At 45.6% G+C, this 16304-nt stretch overlaps 1 protein-coding gene across 6 annotated transcripts in view; it reads left to right on the top strand.

The window, feature by feature from the left end:
* The window catches only part of PKNOX2 (PBX/knotted 1 homeobox 2), a 212994-nt gene that overhangs the window by 129011 nt on the left and 67679 nt on the right, over nucleotides 1-16304 (top strand). For all 6 annotated transcript variants that reach the window (XM_053269106.1, XM_053269107.1, XM_053269103.1 and 3 more), the window contains one exon: nucleotides 12584-12755. In XM_053269106.1, the coding sequence (XP_053125081.1) occupies nucleotides 12584-12755 (172 nt within the window). The remainder of the gene's footprint in view (nucleotides 1-12583; nucleotides 12756-16304) is intronic.

The following is a 16304-nucleotide window of genomic DNA, read 5'->3' as shown; positions in this document are numbered from 1 at the left end:
AACATTGGTTTTAATCACCTGTCGAAATGATTATAGTTTATTTATGTGGCAGAAGAGCCTCCTCCCTACACACATTGTCTCTGCAATAGAAGAGCAGCGAAAGTATATGTGTGATCTGTTGCTCCTTGCAGAAAATGGGGTGCACATTTGAATTTTAAACTCCTGGCTTTCCCTGCCTCCACCTTGCACCGTTCCCCCTTCTTCTCCCGCCCCTGCCCTCACTCCGGCTCTCCTGGCAGTTCCCTTCCCGGCTGACTCGCAGGCAGAACACTGCTGAATGTGCTAAATTAGGCCATTAGAGGAATTCATTTCTCTTTATTAGCCTGTGTCAAATCCTTTTTATTAGTGGCTGAAAACGACCTCTCTTCTGCAGTAAAATGTCAGGCCAGTTCAGCCCTTTTATTTGTTCTGCGCTGACGAGGATCAAACTTTGCCTGAATTAGTGCAGAGAGATTTATTTCCTCCAAATTTTGAATGGCTCGGGGGGTGGGGGGAGGCCGGCAGTCAGCCCCGCTCAGCTCCAGTGTCAGTTTTGCCCACTTCAGGTCTTTTCAGATGATTTGCACTTATCCGCTATGGAGCTGACCTAGAGCAAGTAGCTAGATGCAGCCACCGTAGAACGTGGGGGGTGGGTTGGGGTGGGGTGGATTTGCTGAAGGGGGTAGCTCTTTTTGCTGCTTATAGGAACATAGGAAGCTGCCATATACCAAGTCAGATCTTTAGTCCATCTAGCTCAGCATTGTCTACACATACTGGCAGCGGCTTCTCCAAGGTTGCAGGCAGGAGTCTCTCTCAGCCCTATCTTGGAGATGCAAGGGAGGGAACTTGGAGCCTTCTGTATTCCACTCTTCCATTGAGCTCTTCCACTGAGCTATAGCCCCATCCCCTAAGGAATGTAACAGTGCTCATACATGAGCATCTTACAGTGCTCATACATGTACTCTCCCATTCAAATGCAAACTGGGGCAGACCCTGCTTAGCAAAGGGGACAATTTATACTTGCTACCACAAGACCAGCTTTCCTCCCACTAGCTTATTTCAAAAACAAGTTAGCAGTGGCGATGTGAACTCCAGCATTGGAGTAGTGTGGTTGAAAAAGTGGTATAGTGATGTGTGTAGTGGCCGATAGCTATATTTTTTGGTGGCTTGCGCTGCTGCTGCTTCCACTTGCCTCCATCCCCCCCTTCCACGTTGGTACTGGCAAAGAGCCGGTGCGCCTAAGGCTATGGCCAGGAGAGCTACTCACTCACCTGCCTGCCTAGCTCTCGTTCTCCGTGGTAACATCAGCCCATGCACAATGGCAGGGGGTGAGTGAGAGGTGGGCAGGTGGGTGGGTCCTCCAGCTGTGGCCCTTTGAGTTCCATCTCTTTGCCGGTGCTGATGGGGAAAAGGCAGGCCAGAAGCCTCTACCCCATTGGTCAGCCTTTGTTGACTGAACATGGGCATACAATGGTAGTTCTTCCCCTGATTGAAGAGGAAGAGTGTGTTGATTTCAAAGTGCTATAAGTGTGACACATTTGGCATGTTTAAGTGCCCCCAGACTCCTACAGGACAGTTAGGTTGGTGTGGTGTAGTGTTACGGGTTGAGCAGTTAACAGGAACACAAGAAGCTTCTGGTCATGCCCCTATATCACAAACAGCGATATAGGAAGATGCTGAAAGGCATCATCTCATACTACGTGGGAGATTGGCAATGGTAAACCCCTCCTGTATTCTACCAAAGACAACCACAGGGCTCTGTGGGCGCCAAGGGTCGACACCGACTCAACGGCACACTTTACCTTTTGAGGAGAGGAGAACTGGTCTTGTGGTAGCAAGTATGAGATGTCCCCTTAGCTAAGCAGGGTCTACCCTGGTTGCTTATGAATGGGAGACTAGAAATGTGTGAATTGTAAGAGATTCTCCTCAGGGGATGGAGCCTCTCTGGGAAGAGCAGAAGGTTCCAAGTTTCCTCTCCAGCATTTCCAAGATAGGGCTGAGAGAGAGTCCTGCCTGCAACCTTGGAGAAGCTGCTGCCAGTCTGTGTAGACAGTACTGAGCTAGATGGACCAATGGTCTGACTCAGTATATGGCAGCTTCTTATGTTCCTATGACATCAGTGCAGGGGGCATTGCCAACACGGGGGCATCCATGAGCCTTCCTATGCCCTTGCTCTGAGCCGAGGCAGAGCTTTAATAGGGTAGATGGGTTCAAAGAGCACATGATCCTGATGGGCCAATGGAAAAAGAGCAGGTCTAGGAGCCAGCAGCAGGGGGGGTTGACGGCGGGGGCGCCCGCCGGGCTGGTGGATGGCCAACTGGAAGGGGGAGGCGGGGGGGAGTGAGAGAAGGCACTGCCATGTGTGGGAAGGCTGCCCGAGTTTACTATGTGAATGCAGGACACTCTCCTCTCACTACACACCTACTCTGGGTTAAGTTCAGGTTTGGGCCCACTCACTGTGTTCAGGGATTCCTTTTTAGTGTGTTACTTTTCTCCGCACTCTACTTGCTGGCCCCGTTGTTTAATGTGCTGTTTTGTATGGGTGGCTTTCTGAGCATTGTATTTTAGCATTCTAAATTGTAACCACCTTGAGATGGTTTGGTGAAAGGCAGGATACAAATACCGTTAATAAATAAGGAGACGTACTGCTTGGTCAGAGGGCGAGATTTTAGGCAGGCAGGCTTCCATTCCTGTGCCTTTCATTTTTGGAAACAAAAGATTACGGTTGTAAAGCAGAAAACCCCTAAAGACTCCCGCAGGCTTGAAAACCCACCTGTATGACGGGCTTCCTAAATGTCTGCAAAAGCAATGAAGCTCTGGATCCTTCATGTCTTTCAAGTATCCTAGGAATTCAATGAAAGATTATTGAACTGTGTTTCTGGAGCTTTGCATGAAGGCTGGGCTGGTGTCAGTTGATGAGGATGTCATTAAGGCCCCCTAATACATGCCAGTCTAGGACCTATCCTGAAATAACATCATTATCGAGTGCCACTGGCATTACGGCATTTTCATAACACCCCAAGCCTGGTATGCTGCCTTAATCTCTGCAAAGCTGCTTCAGCTGTACAGATGTGGTCTGTGAGTCATCAAGTACGTCAAAACATTCCCACTGAGCAGATCCCCCCAGCTGCAAGTCCTTGGTAGTCCATCTTAGCCATGTGCCAGCAAGGTTCAAAGCATGGTGGTGGTTCACCTGTTCCCATCATACCCTGACTCCAAAAAAGCTGGTACATGAAAAAGCCAGGTCGCATTGGTCAGGAGGCAATTCAAAAGGAAAAGGAGTTAATTACAAACCATATTTGTAATTGTCCCTCCAAAAATTAAATGTAGGTTTGATAACTTGTGGGAGTTACTGGCTCAGGACAAGCTCTCTTCCCCAGCAAAAAGCCTCTGCTCATGCAAATGATAAGTGTTTCTTTTTAGTATTATTTTTGTTTACACAGTCAGACAGGTGTTTTTGACTGGTTTGTCTTATCCATACATCGAGTCCTTCCCAAGGACCTGGGATGGCTGAATTTTATTATCAATATTCTTGCTGTTATTATTATAGATATCGTCACAGAATATAGGCTGTTCCCAGTAAAGCTGCTTTTTGTAATTGGCTGATGGTGATTTCTGTGGCCCCTATGGTGTTGAGGTGCTCTTCAAGGTCTTTTGGAACTGCACCCAAGGCCGCCAATTACCACTGGGATTATTTTGGTCTTTTTCTGCCACAGCCTTTCAATTTCAATTTGTAGATCTTTGTATTTGGTGATTTTTTTCCATTTCTTTTTCTTCTATTCTGCTATCCCCTGGTATTGCTATGTCGATTATTTTAACTTGTTTTTCTTTCTTCTCAACTACAGTTATATCTGGTGTATTGTGTGGCAGATGTTTGTCTGTTTGTAGTTGGAAGTCTCATAATATTTTTGCATCTTAATTTTTGACAACTTTTTCAATTTTATGGTCCCACCAATGTTTGGCTACAGGTAGCTTGTATTTTTTACAGATGTTTAAGTGTATCATCCCTGCCACCTTGTCATGCCTTTGTTTGTAGTCAGTCTGTGCAATCTTTTTACATTATTATTGTTGTTGTTGTTGTTGTTGTTTTACATTTTATATCACGCTCTTATATCACGCTGGCATCATTTTAGAATGATGGTTACCCTTTTAACATTTTATTGATACCCAAAAACCTGCATATACAAGACCTGATAATTTGACAATTTTATTTTTTAAATTGTATTTACAAATATTTCAAATGAATTAAGTAAAGTAATGATCCAGAGGTGTTACATTTGTTTGTCCTGAGCTGAGTTTTATCCAATTCTTTGTAATTTTTCTTCTGTACATTTCTGCAAAAATTAAAAAGTACAGGAAAGATATAGATCAAAATCAGAGCTTTGCTTCAAGTATAGCTGTAGCATGAGGTGGGGGGGGGGTGAGAGGCATTGTAGTGTAGTGGATAGAGCAATGGGTTTAGATTGGCATGACCTAGTTGAATCCATACTCAGATACAAAACTTGCTTCTGGCGCCCTGGCCAAGTTGTCGGTTCTCAGCCTAGCCTACTGTACGGTTTGGTTGTGAAAATGAATAGGATCACCCCAAGTGTGTCATGAGTTTCCGGAGGATAAGCAGCCTGTAAATGTGATTAATATGTGGAGGGATAATTAATTAATCTGTGAAGTTATCTGCCATGGGATGTGGTGATGGCCACTAGCTTGGATGGGGCTTAGACAGATTCATGGAGGACAGGCCTATCAGTGGCTACTAGTCTGATGTTTATTGGCCACCTCCAGCATCGGAGGCACGATGCCTCTAAATACCAATTGCAGGGGAGCAGCCGCAAGAGAGCTCTTGTCTTTGAACTTCTGAGCAGATTCTGATGGGCTGTTGTGGGAAACAGGTTGTTGGACTTAGCTAGGCCTGATCCATCAGGGCTGTTCTTACGTTCTTATGACTTGACAATGCATGATGCGATATGGCCATGCATGCTGTATTATTCTTTGATTCTTGCAGCTACCATGAAACTAACGCATGTGACCAATTAAAATGTCACCGTGGAAAGTTTAAACCTAAACTTGACCTCTGGGCAGCAGGCCCATCTTTCAAATGCAGCTCTGCTCCAATCACAGATAGAGCCAGGAGAGTTTCTCCCTGGTTTTAAGAGTGAATGGGTATATGGCATGGGCATGTTGATCCCTTATCAAACCCACAGCTTACCTCCCCACAGTCTGTAGCTCCAGACACTTTTCTCTCAGTTCTGATGCCCAATGAGCCCAGCCACGAGAAAATTCTTCAGGTGACAAACAGTGAGATGGAGGGAGTTCAGTTCCTCTCCCCATATGTGTGCCCCACTTTCCCCTAAAAATTGGGTCCCCACCCTTCACATGCATTTGGGTACCCCTTTTTCCTGACAGCTTAAGTTCCACACAGGCACATTCTGTTTCATGTTTCCTGAATGAGTGAAATGACCTCCTTGTGGGGGAGGAATCAATAAAGCCACAACTATATTATATATTATTTTATTTGCTTTCTTTAGGGATGGCTGTTTTTCATGATAAATGGACATCCCCATTCATAATAGCTAGAAAGCACACCAGCTGAGACCCTCACTAGTGTCCTTGTCTCCTTTATGCATAGAAATAGTATCAATATCGGAAAAAGGAAACTTTTGCCTGCGTGTTGCTGGACAGCCTACCATATTTGTGCTACAGCAACAGAGATGGGATCAGTGGCAGTAGCCTTGATTGCTTATTTTATTGTGTGATCAGACACATCAGGAATGAAAATGGATTCTGTCTTGCTACTACTCCCATAATGCTTTGCTGGTACTCTTAAAAAAACATTGATCATAGTTGGTCATAAAACATTTTGACCATGAAGCTGCTCAAGCTATGCCATATTGAACAAGAAGTGTAATATGCTCCAATCAAAAAGGGATTTTTAAAAATCTGCATAAGACCTTAGCCCTATTCAGACATTATGTTATATGAATAATCACATGTCTTTACACACTGACATGTTTTTGTGAATGACTGTACCTATGTTCATTTTAAAAATGACCCTGGGTACAGGCCTCTCAAATGCATCGGAACATAAAAGCTGCATTATACCAAGGAGAGCTGGTCTTATAATAGAAAGCATGAATTGCCCCTTTTGCTAAGTAGGCTCTGCCCTGGTTTGTATTTGAATGGGAGACTACATGTGAAAACTGGAAGATATTCCCCTTATAGGGTGGGGCTGCTCTGGGAAGAGCATCTGCCTGCTTGCTTGCGAAAGGTTCCAATTTCCCTCCCTGGCATCTCCAAGACAGGGCTGAGAGAGACTCCCACCTGTAACCTTGGAGAAGCCGCTGCTAGTCTGGGTAGACAATACTGCGCTGTATGTAATGGTGGCCTCTTTTGCATTTGTGACTGCAAATATGTGAGGGGAAAACTTTGACCATGCATGTGGTTGAATTCTTATAACTGGCTTTTTAAATTTCCCTTTGGTCTTGTGCCAGCTTTGTTATAAAGCGTGGTCTAACGAAGCATGCTGGACTAGTTAGTTCTTACTAAACCCCACTGAAATAAATGAGGCCAATGAGTTATGATCCCAGCGTTGCCTCTTTGGGTAGCCCGGGAATATTATCCGACCTTTTACCTGGAGAAAAGGGCATGAGCGCCTCCTTTTACCCAGGTGCGGGGCTGTGTGAATGCTTGGGCTGCACGCAGCCTGAGCAGACACAGAGCCTAGAGCACCCGACTCATGGGGTGCTCATCACACGGTGCATTGTGGTATATCAACGGGTCCAGAATGCAGCGGCCCACCTCCTTGAGGGTGCCAGAAAATATGACAGGGTAACACCTCTCCTGCAGTCGCTGCACTGGTTACCCATTCGCTTCCAAATTCAATTTAAAGTCCTGGTTCTTACCTTAAAAGCCTTGCGGGGCTTGGCGCCTGTTTACCTACAGAACTGCCTCCGCCACCCAGTTACATCCCATCCTGTTAGATCATTTCAGATGGCCCTTTTGTCGGTCCCTGGTTTTCGAGAGGTTCAGAGTTCTAGGACCCGTGAAAGGGCCTTTTCGTTTGCTGCCCCACTTCTTTGGAACTCTCTTCCCCTTCAGATTCGTCTAGTTCCTTCGTTACTGGTCTTTAAATCTCTATCGAAAACTTTTCATTTTTGCCAGACTTTTGCCCTGTAGTTTACTTTATTTGTTTTCGTTAGCCACTTTAGCAATAGCAATAGCACTTACATTTATATACCGCTCTATAGCTGGAAGCTCTCTAAGCGGTTTACAATGATTTAGCATATTGCCCCCAACATCCTGGGTACTCATTTTACCGACCTCGGAAGGATGGAAGGCTGAGTCAACCTTGAGCCCCTGGTCAGGATCGAACTTGTAACCTTCTGGTTACAGGGCGGCAGTTTTACCACTGCACCACCAGGGGCTCACTTTAGTTTTAATTTAGAATGCAATCTTTAATGTTCCCTTATTTACATGTTTTTGTACACCGCCTTTGGAGTGGGTGGTATATTAAATGTTTCTAATAAGTAAATAAAATAAATAAATATCTGGGATATCCCACAATGCATTCTTCCTGAATGCTGTGTGGCTTGTGGCAGCACTGGTCATGTGGGCGTGGCTGGAAGTGCCGCTGGATCACCTGGGGGAGGAGGTAGATGCTCTCCTGCCTTCCCCCCGCCTGTCCTCCCTGGCCCAGCAGAAGGTCGTGTGAATGACCTTAATATTTAGCTTTTAAGGAATAACAACTAGTTATTAGTGATCTAATGGCGCAGCGAGGAAATGACTTGCCGAGCGAGCAAGAGGTTGCCGGTTCGAATTCCCGCTGGTATGTTTCCCAGACTATGGGAAACACCTCTATCTGGCAGCAGCGATACAGGAAGATGCTGAAAGGCATCATCTCATACTGCGCAGGAGAAGGCAATGGGAAACCCCTCCTGGATTCTAACAAAGACAACCACAGGGTTCAGTGGGCGCCACGAGTCGACACCGACTCGACGGCGCAACTTTAATTCGCAGTATGTTGCAATGGGGCTGGGAAGATGGTCTTAACTCTTGAGTGACCTGGCTAGCTGACATTTTCCATCTCCTAACTTTCTAGCACTCTGTGTTCCCTTTGAGTGCTTTGGGCTCCAGACATGTCAAAAGAGCTTGCTTCCTAAAGCTTTTTCCAGAGGTTTACAAACTGCTGCTCCCTCTCTCCTCCCACTGTGTGCACTTTAATTCTCTCCATAACATTGAAAAGGCATTTGTGCTGTGTGCAAAGGTTGGGGGTGCGTTGCTGAACTCCTACCACCTGGCATTACTGCTTGGATTATTAGTTCCTAGTAATTTAGTGCCCTTGCGCAGGGTCGATTTGTGCCTTTCATTTCTAATTGATCTAGTGGCTGTTTAAATGGCAGCAGGCATCTGTTGAGAGTGGGAAGGTTCATAAGGCGAAATAATTCATAACACCGCCTGGAATTTGCCTTTCATATCCCTCAGCTAAGCCTCGGCAGGGCTGCCTAAATTACGACCACAGAGGCTCTTTTTCCACCCCCCTTCGTATTCCGCTCATGGCTTGAAGAATCTTGCATTAAACTGGGATCAGTCTAGATTAGACTGTAATATGCTGCAGTATTAGTGGCTGCAAATGAAGACTTATACCAGAGTTTAACCCCTTCACCTGCTTTTCTCTTTGTCTTGGTCCTGGAAGGCTTGGCTAATCCATTGGTTCCTCTGATTTGTTGATGTGTAAAATAGATCTTTCAGCTCACTGGACTCCTGGGATATCTTTAGTGCTAAGCATTCAAGACAACAGACTTTAAAGAAATTAAAACACACTTGCTTTGATTAAATAAAGAGTGGTTTCCAGCCCTTTGCAAAATGGGTGTATGGTTTTTCCCAATTCCCCGGGTTTGTAAAGGCAGGCAGAACATTTGATATTGCTTTAGACCTATGCTGCAATTTAAGCAGCCTTGTTGCCAAATTGCTGTATGGAGGTGTGTGATTAATTTATTTTTACCATGCCCCTTACCCTTCTTGAGTGACTCTTGATGTAAGAAAAGTTAGCAGATGAGAAGTCAACAAAGCTTACTGTCCGTAATTGAATCCAGCACTCTCTCTCACTCCCTTCCTTCCTTCCTTTCTTCTTTCCCAGTAATATTAATTCCAGGGATAAGCAATGTGTAGGGAGGAGAGGATCATACCTGAGAGGAGAGCTGGTCTTGTGGTAGCAAGCATGTCTTGTTCCCTTAGTTAAGCAGGGTCCACCCTGGCTGCATATGAATGGGAGACTTGATGTGTGAGCACTGTAAGATATTCCCCTTAATGGGGTGGAGCCACTCTGGAGAGAGCATCTAGGTTCCAAGTTCCCTCCCTGGCAGCATCTCCAAGACGGAGCTGAGAGAGATTCCTGCCTGCAACCTTGGAGAAGCCGCTGCCAGTCTGTGAAGACAATTACTGAGCTAGAGAGACCAATGGTCTGACTCATTATATGGCAGCTTCCCATGTTCCTATGCCTGCTGGGCCTGCCCCCCACCCCACCCCACCCCACCCCTCCCACTGCTCAGGTGGCTAGCATACAAGTGCCAGTAATGCCATGGCTGCAGATTGTATGGACAGAGCCTATTTTATTTTATTTATTTTATTTTATTTTTACATTTTATATCCCACTCTTCCTCCAAGGAGCCCAGAGCGGTGTACTACATACTTAGGTTTCTCCTCACAACAACCCTGTGAAGTAGGTTAGGCTGAGAGAGAAGTGACTGGCCCAGAGTCACCCAGCAAGTCTCATGGCTGAATGGGGATTTGAACTCAGGTCTCCCCGGTCCTAGTCCAGTCGACTTCAAAAGGGATAGAGCTGTTTTTAGAGCGGACTCCTCCTGTGAAGTCCTGGAAAGGACATGTTCCTCCCAGGGCACAAGGAAGCAAGCTCGCTCCAGAAGCAGGGTGCTTAATTTCCCTGCTTTTGGAGAGGGCTCACTTCTTTATGCACTCGTGGGGGCTCATCTTTCCCTGTGCATTATGGGATGGATTGGCTTTACACTCTACACCAGTGGTCCCTCCTGATGTCACTGAACTACAATTCCCAGCATCCCCAGTTACAATTTATTATGGCTGGGGATGCTGGGAGTTGTAGTTGGTCAGCAACCTCTGGAGGAGCCCAAGTTGGGAACCACTGCTTTTAACATTTACAGTTTAAACATGCAACTGTGCTATAGCTCCAAGGGGGGCTGTACCAAATGCAATCCCTGATGTTCAGCCAAACAGAGAGTATAAGTATTCCTGTCACATTATTGGTGCTCTTCCCAGCAGTGTTTCGTGTTGTCACATATCCTGCCTGTCTGAATACAGGTTAGACAATTTAACAACACTCATCATAATTGCTCAATAGCAGAGATTAAAGAGTTTAAACTCCGTGTTTTTAGTTCTGCTTGCTTGAAATAAATCTTAAGGGGGGGAAAAACAATTACCTTTCCCACCATTAAAAAAAAAAGTGTGACTTTATGGAGGGGGCAATGTGCCCTAACATTTCTATGTATTTATTGAAGTGTGCCTTAGGAGGCAAAGGGTTGGGGAACATTGCCCTGGCCTGCCATCCACAGGAGACGATGGGAATTCAACCTAGGTCTTGGTGTCTGCAAAGCATCTCTTTTTGTGTGTATCACTGGAAGGGTTCAAAAAGCTTTAATCCACAATGATGCTGAACACTTTCAAGTGTTCAGAGTGTTTCACATGAATGATTTTGTTATTTTGTACAACAACTCTGTAAAGTAAATAAGTAGAATTATCTCCATATTGCATCTGAGGCTCATAAGCAGTGGATTGAAGTGAGGTTCCAATCAGGGAAGCCCTGATTCATTGCTCAGACTCTTAGCCACCACACTGCATCAACTCCCCTGATAGATGTTAATTTGACAGGTCAAGAACAGAGTTCCCTCTAATTTTTTTCTTGTGTGTGGAATTAGTTTTGTTCTGGGCAGCAGTATCAAGGCAGTGTGTGTGCGCAGGCAGTCACAGGAAAATAGGAAGCTGCCATATACTGAATCAGGCCATTGGTCTATCTAGCTCAGTATTGTCTTCACAGACTGGCAGCGGCTTCTCCAAGATTACAGGCAAGAATCTCTCTCAGCCCTATCTTGGAGATGCTGCCAGGGAAGGAACTTGGAACCTTCTGCTCTTCCCAGAGTGGCTCCATGCCCTGAGGGGAATATCTTACAGTGCTCACACTTCTAGTCTCCCATTCATACGCAACCAGGTTGCATATGAATGCATAGGTTGCATAGCTAAGCAGTTGCATAGGTTGCAACTGCTTAGCTAAGGGGACACATCATGCTTGTTATCACAAGACCAGCTCTCCTCTCCTAGACCAGCTCCTCTCTCTAGTCAGAATGGGGACTTCCTGATTCAACCTGAGCGGGATCTAAAATTAACTGAGCAGATGTTTAAAAAACCAAACTTGTGTGCACGCACACATTTGCACACCTTAGAGGGAACGCTGGTCAAGAAACAGAAGACTCGTTCACACAATTGTTAGGATGGGACAAATAGCCTACCCTAGTTCGGGAGCAGAGCATGCTTCTGTTTTGTGATGGTGTGTGATCGAAAAAGCAAGTTTGGAAGGGGAGGACATTATCGTCTGGGAGAGAGGAGCTGGGTTGAAGGGCACCCCCCTACCCAGATTTCATACCCAGCACTTAACTGAGGTAGGAGGAAATGCCTTCTGCCTCAGCTCCTCTCTCCCAGATTATCATTTCCTTCCCCTCTGACCTTAACACAAGAACAGTCCTGCTGGATCAGACACAAGGACCATCTAGTCCAGCATCCTGTTTCAAACAGTGGCCCACCAGATGCCTCTGGGGAGCCCATGGGCAAGAGGTGAGGGCATGCCCTCTCTCCTGCTGTTGCTCCCCTGCAACTGGTATTGAGCGGAATTGTGCCTCTGAGGCTGGATGTGGCCCACAGCCACCAGACTAGTAGCCATTGATAGACCTGTCCAGAATGAATTTGCCAAAGCCCCTTTTAAAGCCATTTTAGCTGGTAGCCATCACCACATCCCATGGCAAGGAATTCCATAGATTAATTATGCGCTGCGTGAAAAAGTACTACCTCTTGTCGGTCCTACATTTCCCAACCTTCAGTTTCATGTGGTGACCCCTGGTTCTAGTGTTGTGAGAGAGGGAAACAAATTTATCTCTGTCCACTCTCTCTACTCCATGCATAATTTTATGCTCGATCATGTCTCCCCTTAGTCGCCTCTTTTCCAAAGTAAAGAGCCTCAAATGCTGAAGCCTAGCTTCATAAGGAAGGTGCTCCAGTCCCCTGATCATCTTGCTTGCCCTCTTCACCTTTTCCAGTTCTACAATATCCTTGCTTTTCCCCTTGCGCACGATTCCAAAATGGGAACTCACACAGCACCCAAACCAGGGTAGGACATTTGCCCTACCCTAATTATAATCATGTGAACGAGACTAGAGAATGATAAAACAAACACCCTTGTGTTTGAGTGTCTGTAGTGAGCGTCTACAATACAGAACCAGTCCATTCCATGCATTGACAAATAGCCCTGGGTAAGCTACCTGGCATTGTGTCTTTGGCCCTGAACTGATGTTGCATTTTCCTGCATCTTTAGGCATCCTCTCTTCCCCCTCCTGACGCTGCTGTTTGAGAAGTGCGAGCAGGCGACGCAGGGATCGGAGTGCATCACTTCTGCCAGCTTTGATGTCGACATTGAGAATTTTGTACGCCAGCAGGAGCAGGAGCACAAACCATTCTTCAGTGATGACCCTGAGCTGGACAACCTGGTAATGCTCTTGCCTAGACCGCTCGCAGTCCTTTAATATTGTGTTTGAGCCGAATCAGCTCTTCTTTCTCCCCAGCCCCATTGACTCATACCTTGGAGGCATCTTAGACAGGGCTAAATCAACACTTAAGAAACCCAGTTTCTGTTATTAGGAGGGGGTGGGTCAATTATGTGTGTAGGTTTTGTTTTACATTACGGAGTCTGCTGCCAGCAGCCATTCTTGCTGGACATTTTGCAGCTGCCCTAACAGGAGGATGTGATTATCAGTTACATTACAGCAGTTCTGGAGGATGGTTACATTTTAAGAACTGACATTTTTGAGAAGGAAATAACCAATCTGGCGAAAGAATGCTGTGCCTAAGGGTAGGAAGCTTCTGGCATTTGTAGAGCTCTGCCAATAGCTGCTTTGGAAAGTATCTTTCAGTCACAAGTGGAGAACTGTTAAGGAAACCTCAGAGCCAAAAGGAAATGTGCAGCCATACCATTGATAGCCAGTACTTCCTTTCCGGTCCCAGAACATGGTCTAAGGGCACACAGTATAGTCACCTTGCTGAAGCTAAGCAGTCCTGGTGCAATCACTGCCTGGATGGGAGACCCATGTATGTCACCTTTGGGGATGGGGTCATAGCTCAGTGGCAGAGCACCTGCTTTGCATACAGAAGACCCCAAATTCAATCCCTGGCAGCATCTTCAGATCGGACTGGGAAAGACTCCTGCCTGGAACCTTGGAGCAGCTGCCGCCAGTCACTGTAGACAATATTCTACAGTGAAAGGAGGAATATTCTGGAGAGGAGAGCTGGTCTTGTGGTAGCAAGCATGACTTGTCCCCTTAGCTAAGCAGGGTCCTCCCTACTTGCATATGAAAGGGAGACTAGAAGTGTGGGCACTGGAAGATCTTCCCCTCAGGGGATGGAGCCGCTCTGGGAAGAGCAGAAGGTTTCAAGTTCCCTCCTTGGCATCTCCAAGATAGGGCTGAGAGAGATTCCTGCCTGCGACCTTGGAGAAGCCGCTGCCCATCTGTGTAGACAACACTGAGCTAGATAGACCAATGGTCTGACTCAGTATATGGCAGCTTCCTGTGTTTCTATTGAGCTAGATGGACCAAGGGTCTGACTTGGTGTAAGGCAGCTTAATACTAGACTTCATGCTTACAGCTGATTGTTTAAAAAAACCCCACTATAGATAGCTTTTTGCTCCAAAGGAAAATCATATAGTAATATGAGATTCATTCATTTAGCCTTTACAAAACGGGCCTTACTGTGTCTGTCTGATGTGCTGTTAGCCCATGGTTTTGGTAAAGGATAGCAAAACTAATATTCATTATGTTCCTAAGCATCCATAGCCCTATTCACACATTATAGTCAACACATGTACAGTCTTTGTACAGTGTACACATTTACAGATCTATACACAGGTACAATTATTCACATTTTATGTGGAACATTGGTATAGACAGGGGTGGCCTTTCAATGAGGTGAGGTGAAATGGTCACTTCAAGCAGCAGAGTATCGGGGCCAAATCCAATATGGCAAGATGCCCTTCTGCCTCCTGCTTTTAAAAGTGGAGGGGGAAAGGGAGGAGGTGGCTCACACAAAGGGGCTGAATTTGGCACCCTGCCTCAAGTGCACAAGGGCCTTGAGTTGCCCCTGGAGACAGGAGTACTCCTATCTGCAGGGGGACTATACCCAGGTTCTCCTTTTAAAATGAGTACAGGTATAAGCCCTAATCAGCCATTACACAAAAGGCGCTCTACACAAGTAGGATGTCTAAAATGAAGCTGGAAGTCCGTCCCCCCATCAGTCATCCCTATCAGCACCTCTTGATGATGAGAGCACCATTTGTCCCATTTCCTCTCGATCACAGAAGCAGCCACAATCACAGATGCGCCATTTGCCTCTTCAAATGAACACCGCCATCACTGTGGGTGGGGTACTGAGAGGCATGACTGATATGGTCGAGGGAAGACGTCTGGTCTCCTTTTAGCTGCTCTACTCTTGTAGAGGAGCTTTTTGATAGTGTCGGAAGAGGGCTACAGTCTTTCACACAAAAATATGTATGAGTGTGTAGACATCTGAACACGGGTACAGCCTGACGTCTGAATAGGGCTGTAGTTACAGCTTCTTCAGAACTTCTGACAAGAAGACCTCTGGTCAACCTAGTCAAAGAGCCCCTCTTATATTGTAGCCAGCTTCAGGCTACAAAGCAGGGCCAAAGGGCAGGCTTTACATATGTGTTGTGTGAAAACTGATTTTTTAAAAAATGTCTGTCCTGAATCTACTGCTAATCAATTCCAACTACAACCACTTGCTCAAAAATTGCACTATTTTAGGTCTTTATTTCTATTTTTATACCCCCTTTCTTTAAAACAGTCTCAAGGTGGTTTGCAAAACATTTAAAACAATATAAGACTATAAAACAGTTACGCAATAAAAATATTAACTTGGAATATAAAAATACAAATCTACTTAAAAGTTTTAAAAAACGTACGCATTAGGACCATAAAATACAGAATGGCAGCAACAAAACAGTACCTATATAAAAGCCTGGGTAAAAGCCTAGATTTCACTTGCTTTCTAAAAACGGTGATGGAGACTAAACAGCAGATGCCCACCGGGATAACATTCCAAAGTCTGGGGGCAATAACTGAGAAGGCCCTGTCCCGTGTGTACAACAGCTGAGACTCCCTCATTGTTGGTACATGGAGTAGAGCCCCCTCCGATGAGCTCGTCAAGCGGGCAGAAACCCTTGGGAGCAGGGCAGGCAGTCCCTCAGGTATCTAGGGCCCAAACTGTTAAGGGCTTTAAAGTTCAAAAACAGCACCTTGAATTGGACCCCAAAACAAACTGGCAGCCAATGTAGCTCTTTCCAAATGGGTGTAATATGATCCCAGCAGGCAGCTCTGGGAAAAATCCTAGCTGCCACATTTTGCACTAGCTACAGTTCCCGAGTATTCTTCAAAGACAGCCCATGTAGCCCCAACTACGGTGTTGGAAGTGCAGTTTGAAATTTTGTGTATGTCAAGGGTGCTGACAGAGGGAAGCTTGAGGAGTAACTTTTTACTTAAAATTTTTGGGCAGGAGAGGAAACACATTTGGGGGAAGAAAAATATGTTTGAGGATTGAAGATATGGGTTATTAGGTTTGGTGGGGGGTATCAACAAAATGAGGGGGAAACTCCTCAAATCTGCACTCCTGCTTGTCACCTTCCAGTGAATAACATAACAAGAAATTGGCTTTGATTATTGCTGAAATTGGTGCCACCCAGGAAGATAGGCAAACTTTCCATTGGGATGCCAATTTTAGTGGCAAGTGTTACATCTGCCTTTGCTCCAATTGACCTGGCAAGTTGGATGGGGGAGGATCTCAAAATACCTGCAGATAATGATTTTATCCAAAATTGTCACAGAGGCCTCTGTTCACTTAATGACATGAGTGAATTAATTAATAACATTAATATCAATATCATTGATAACATGTTAATAAGAAGGCACAGGAAATTTGTGGTGTAAATAATACTGTACGGTTTCTTCGGCATTATTACGACCACCAGG

This window comes from Hemicordylus capensis, chromosome 8, assembly GCF_027244095.1.
Source record: "Hemicordylus capensis ecotype Gifberg chromosome 8, rHemCap1.1.pri, whole genome shotgun sequence".
Taxonomy (NCBI): domain Eukaryota; kingdom Metazoa; phylum Chordata; class Lepidosauria; order Squamata; family Cordylidae; genus Hemicordylus; species Hemicordylus capensis.
The sequence above is the reverse complement of the archived record's forward strand: the minus strand, read 5'-3'. Positions and strand labels throughout refer to the sequence as shown.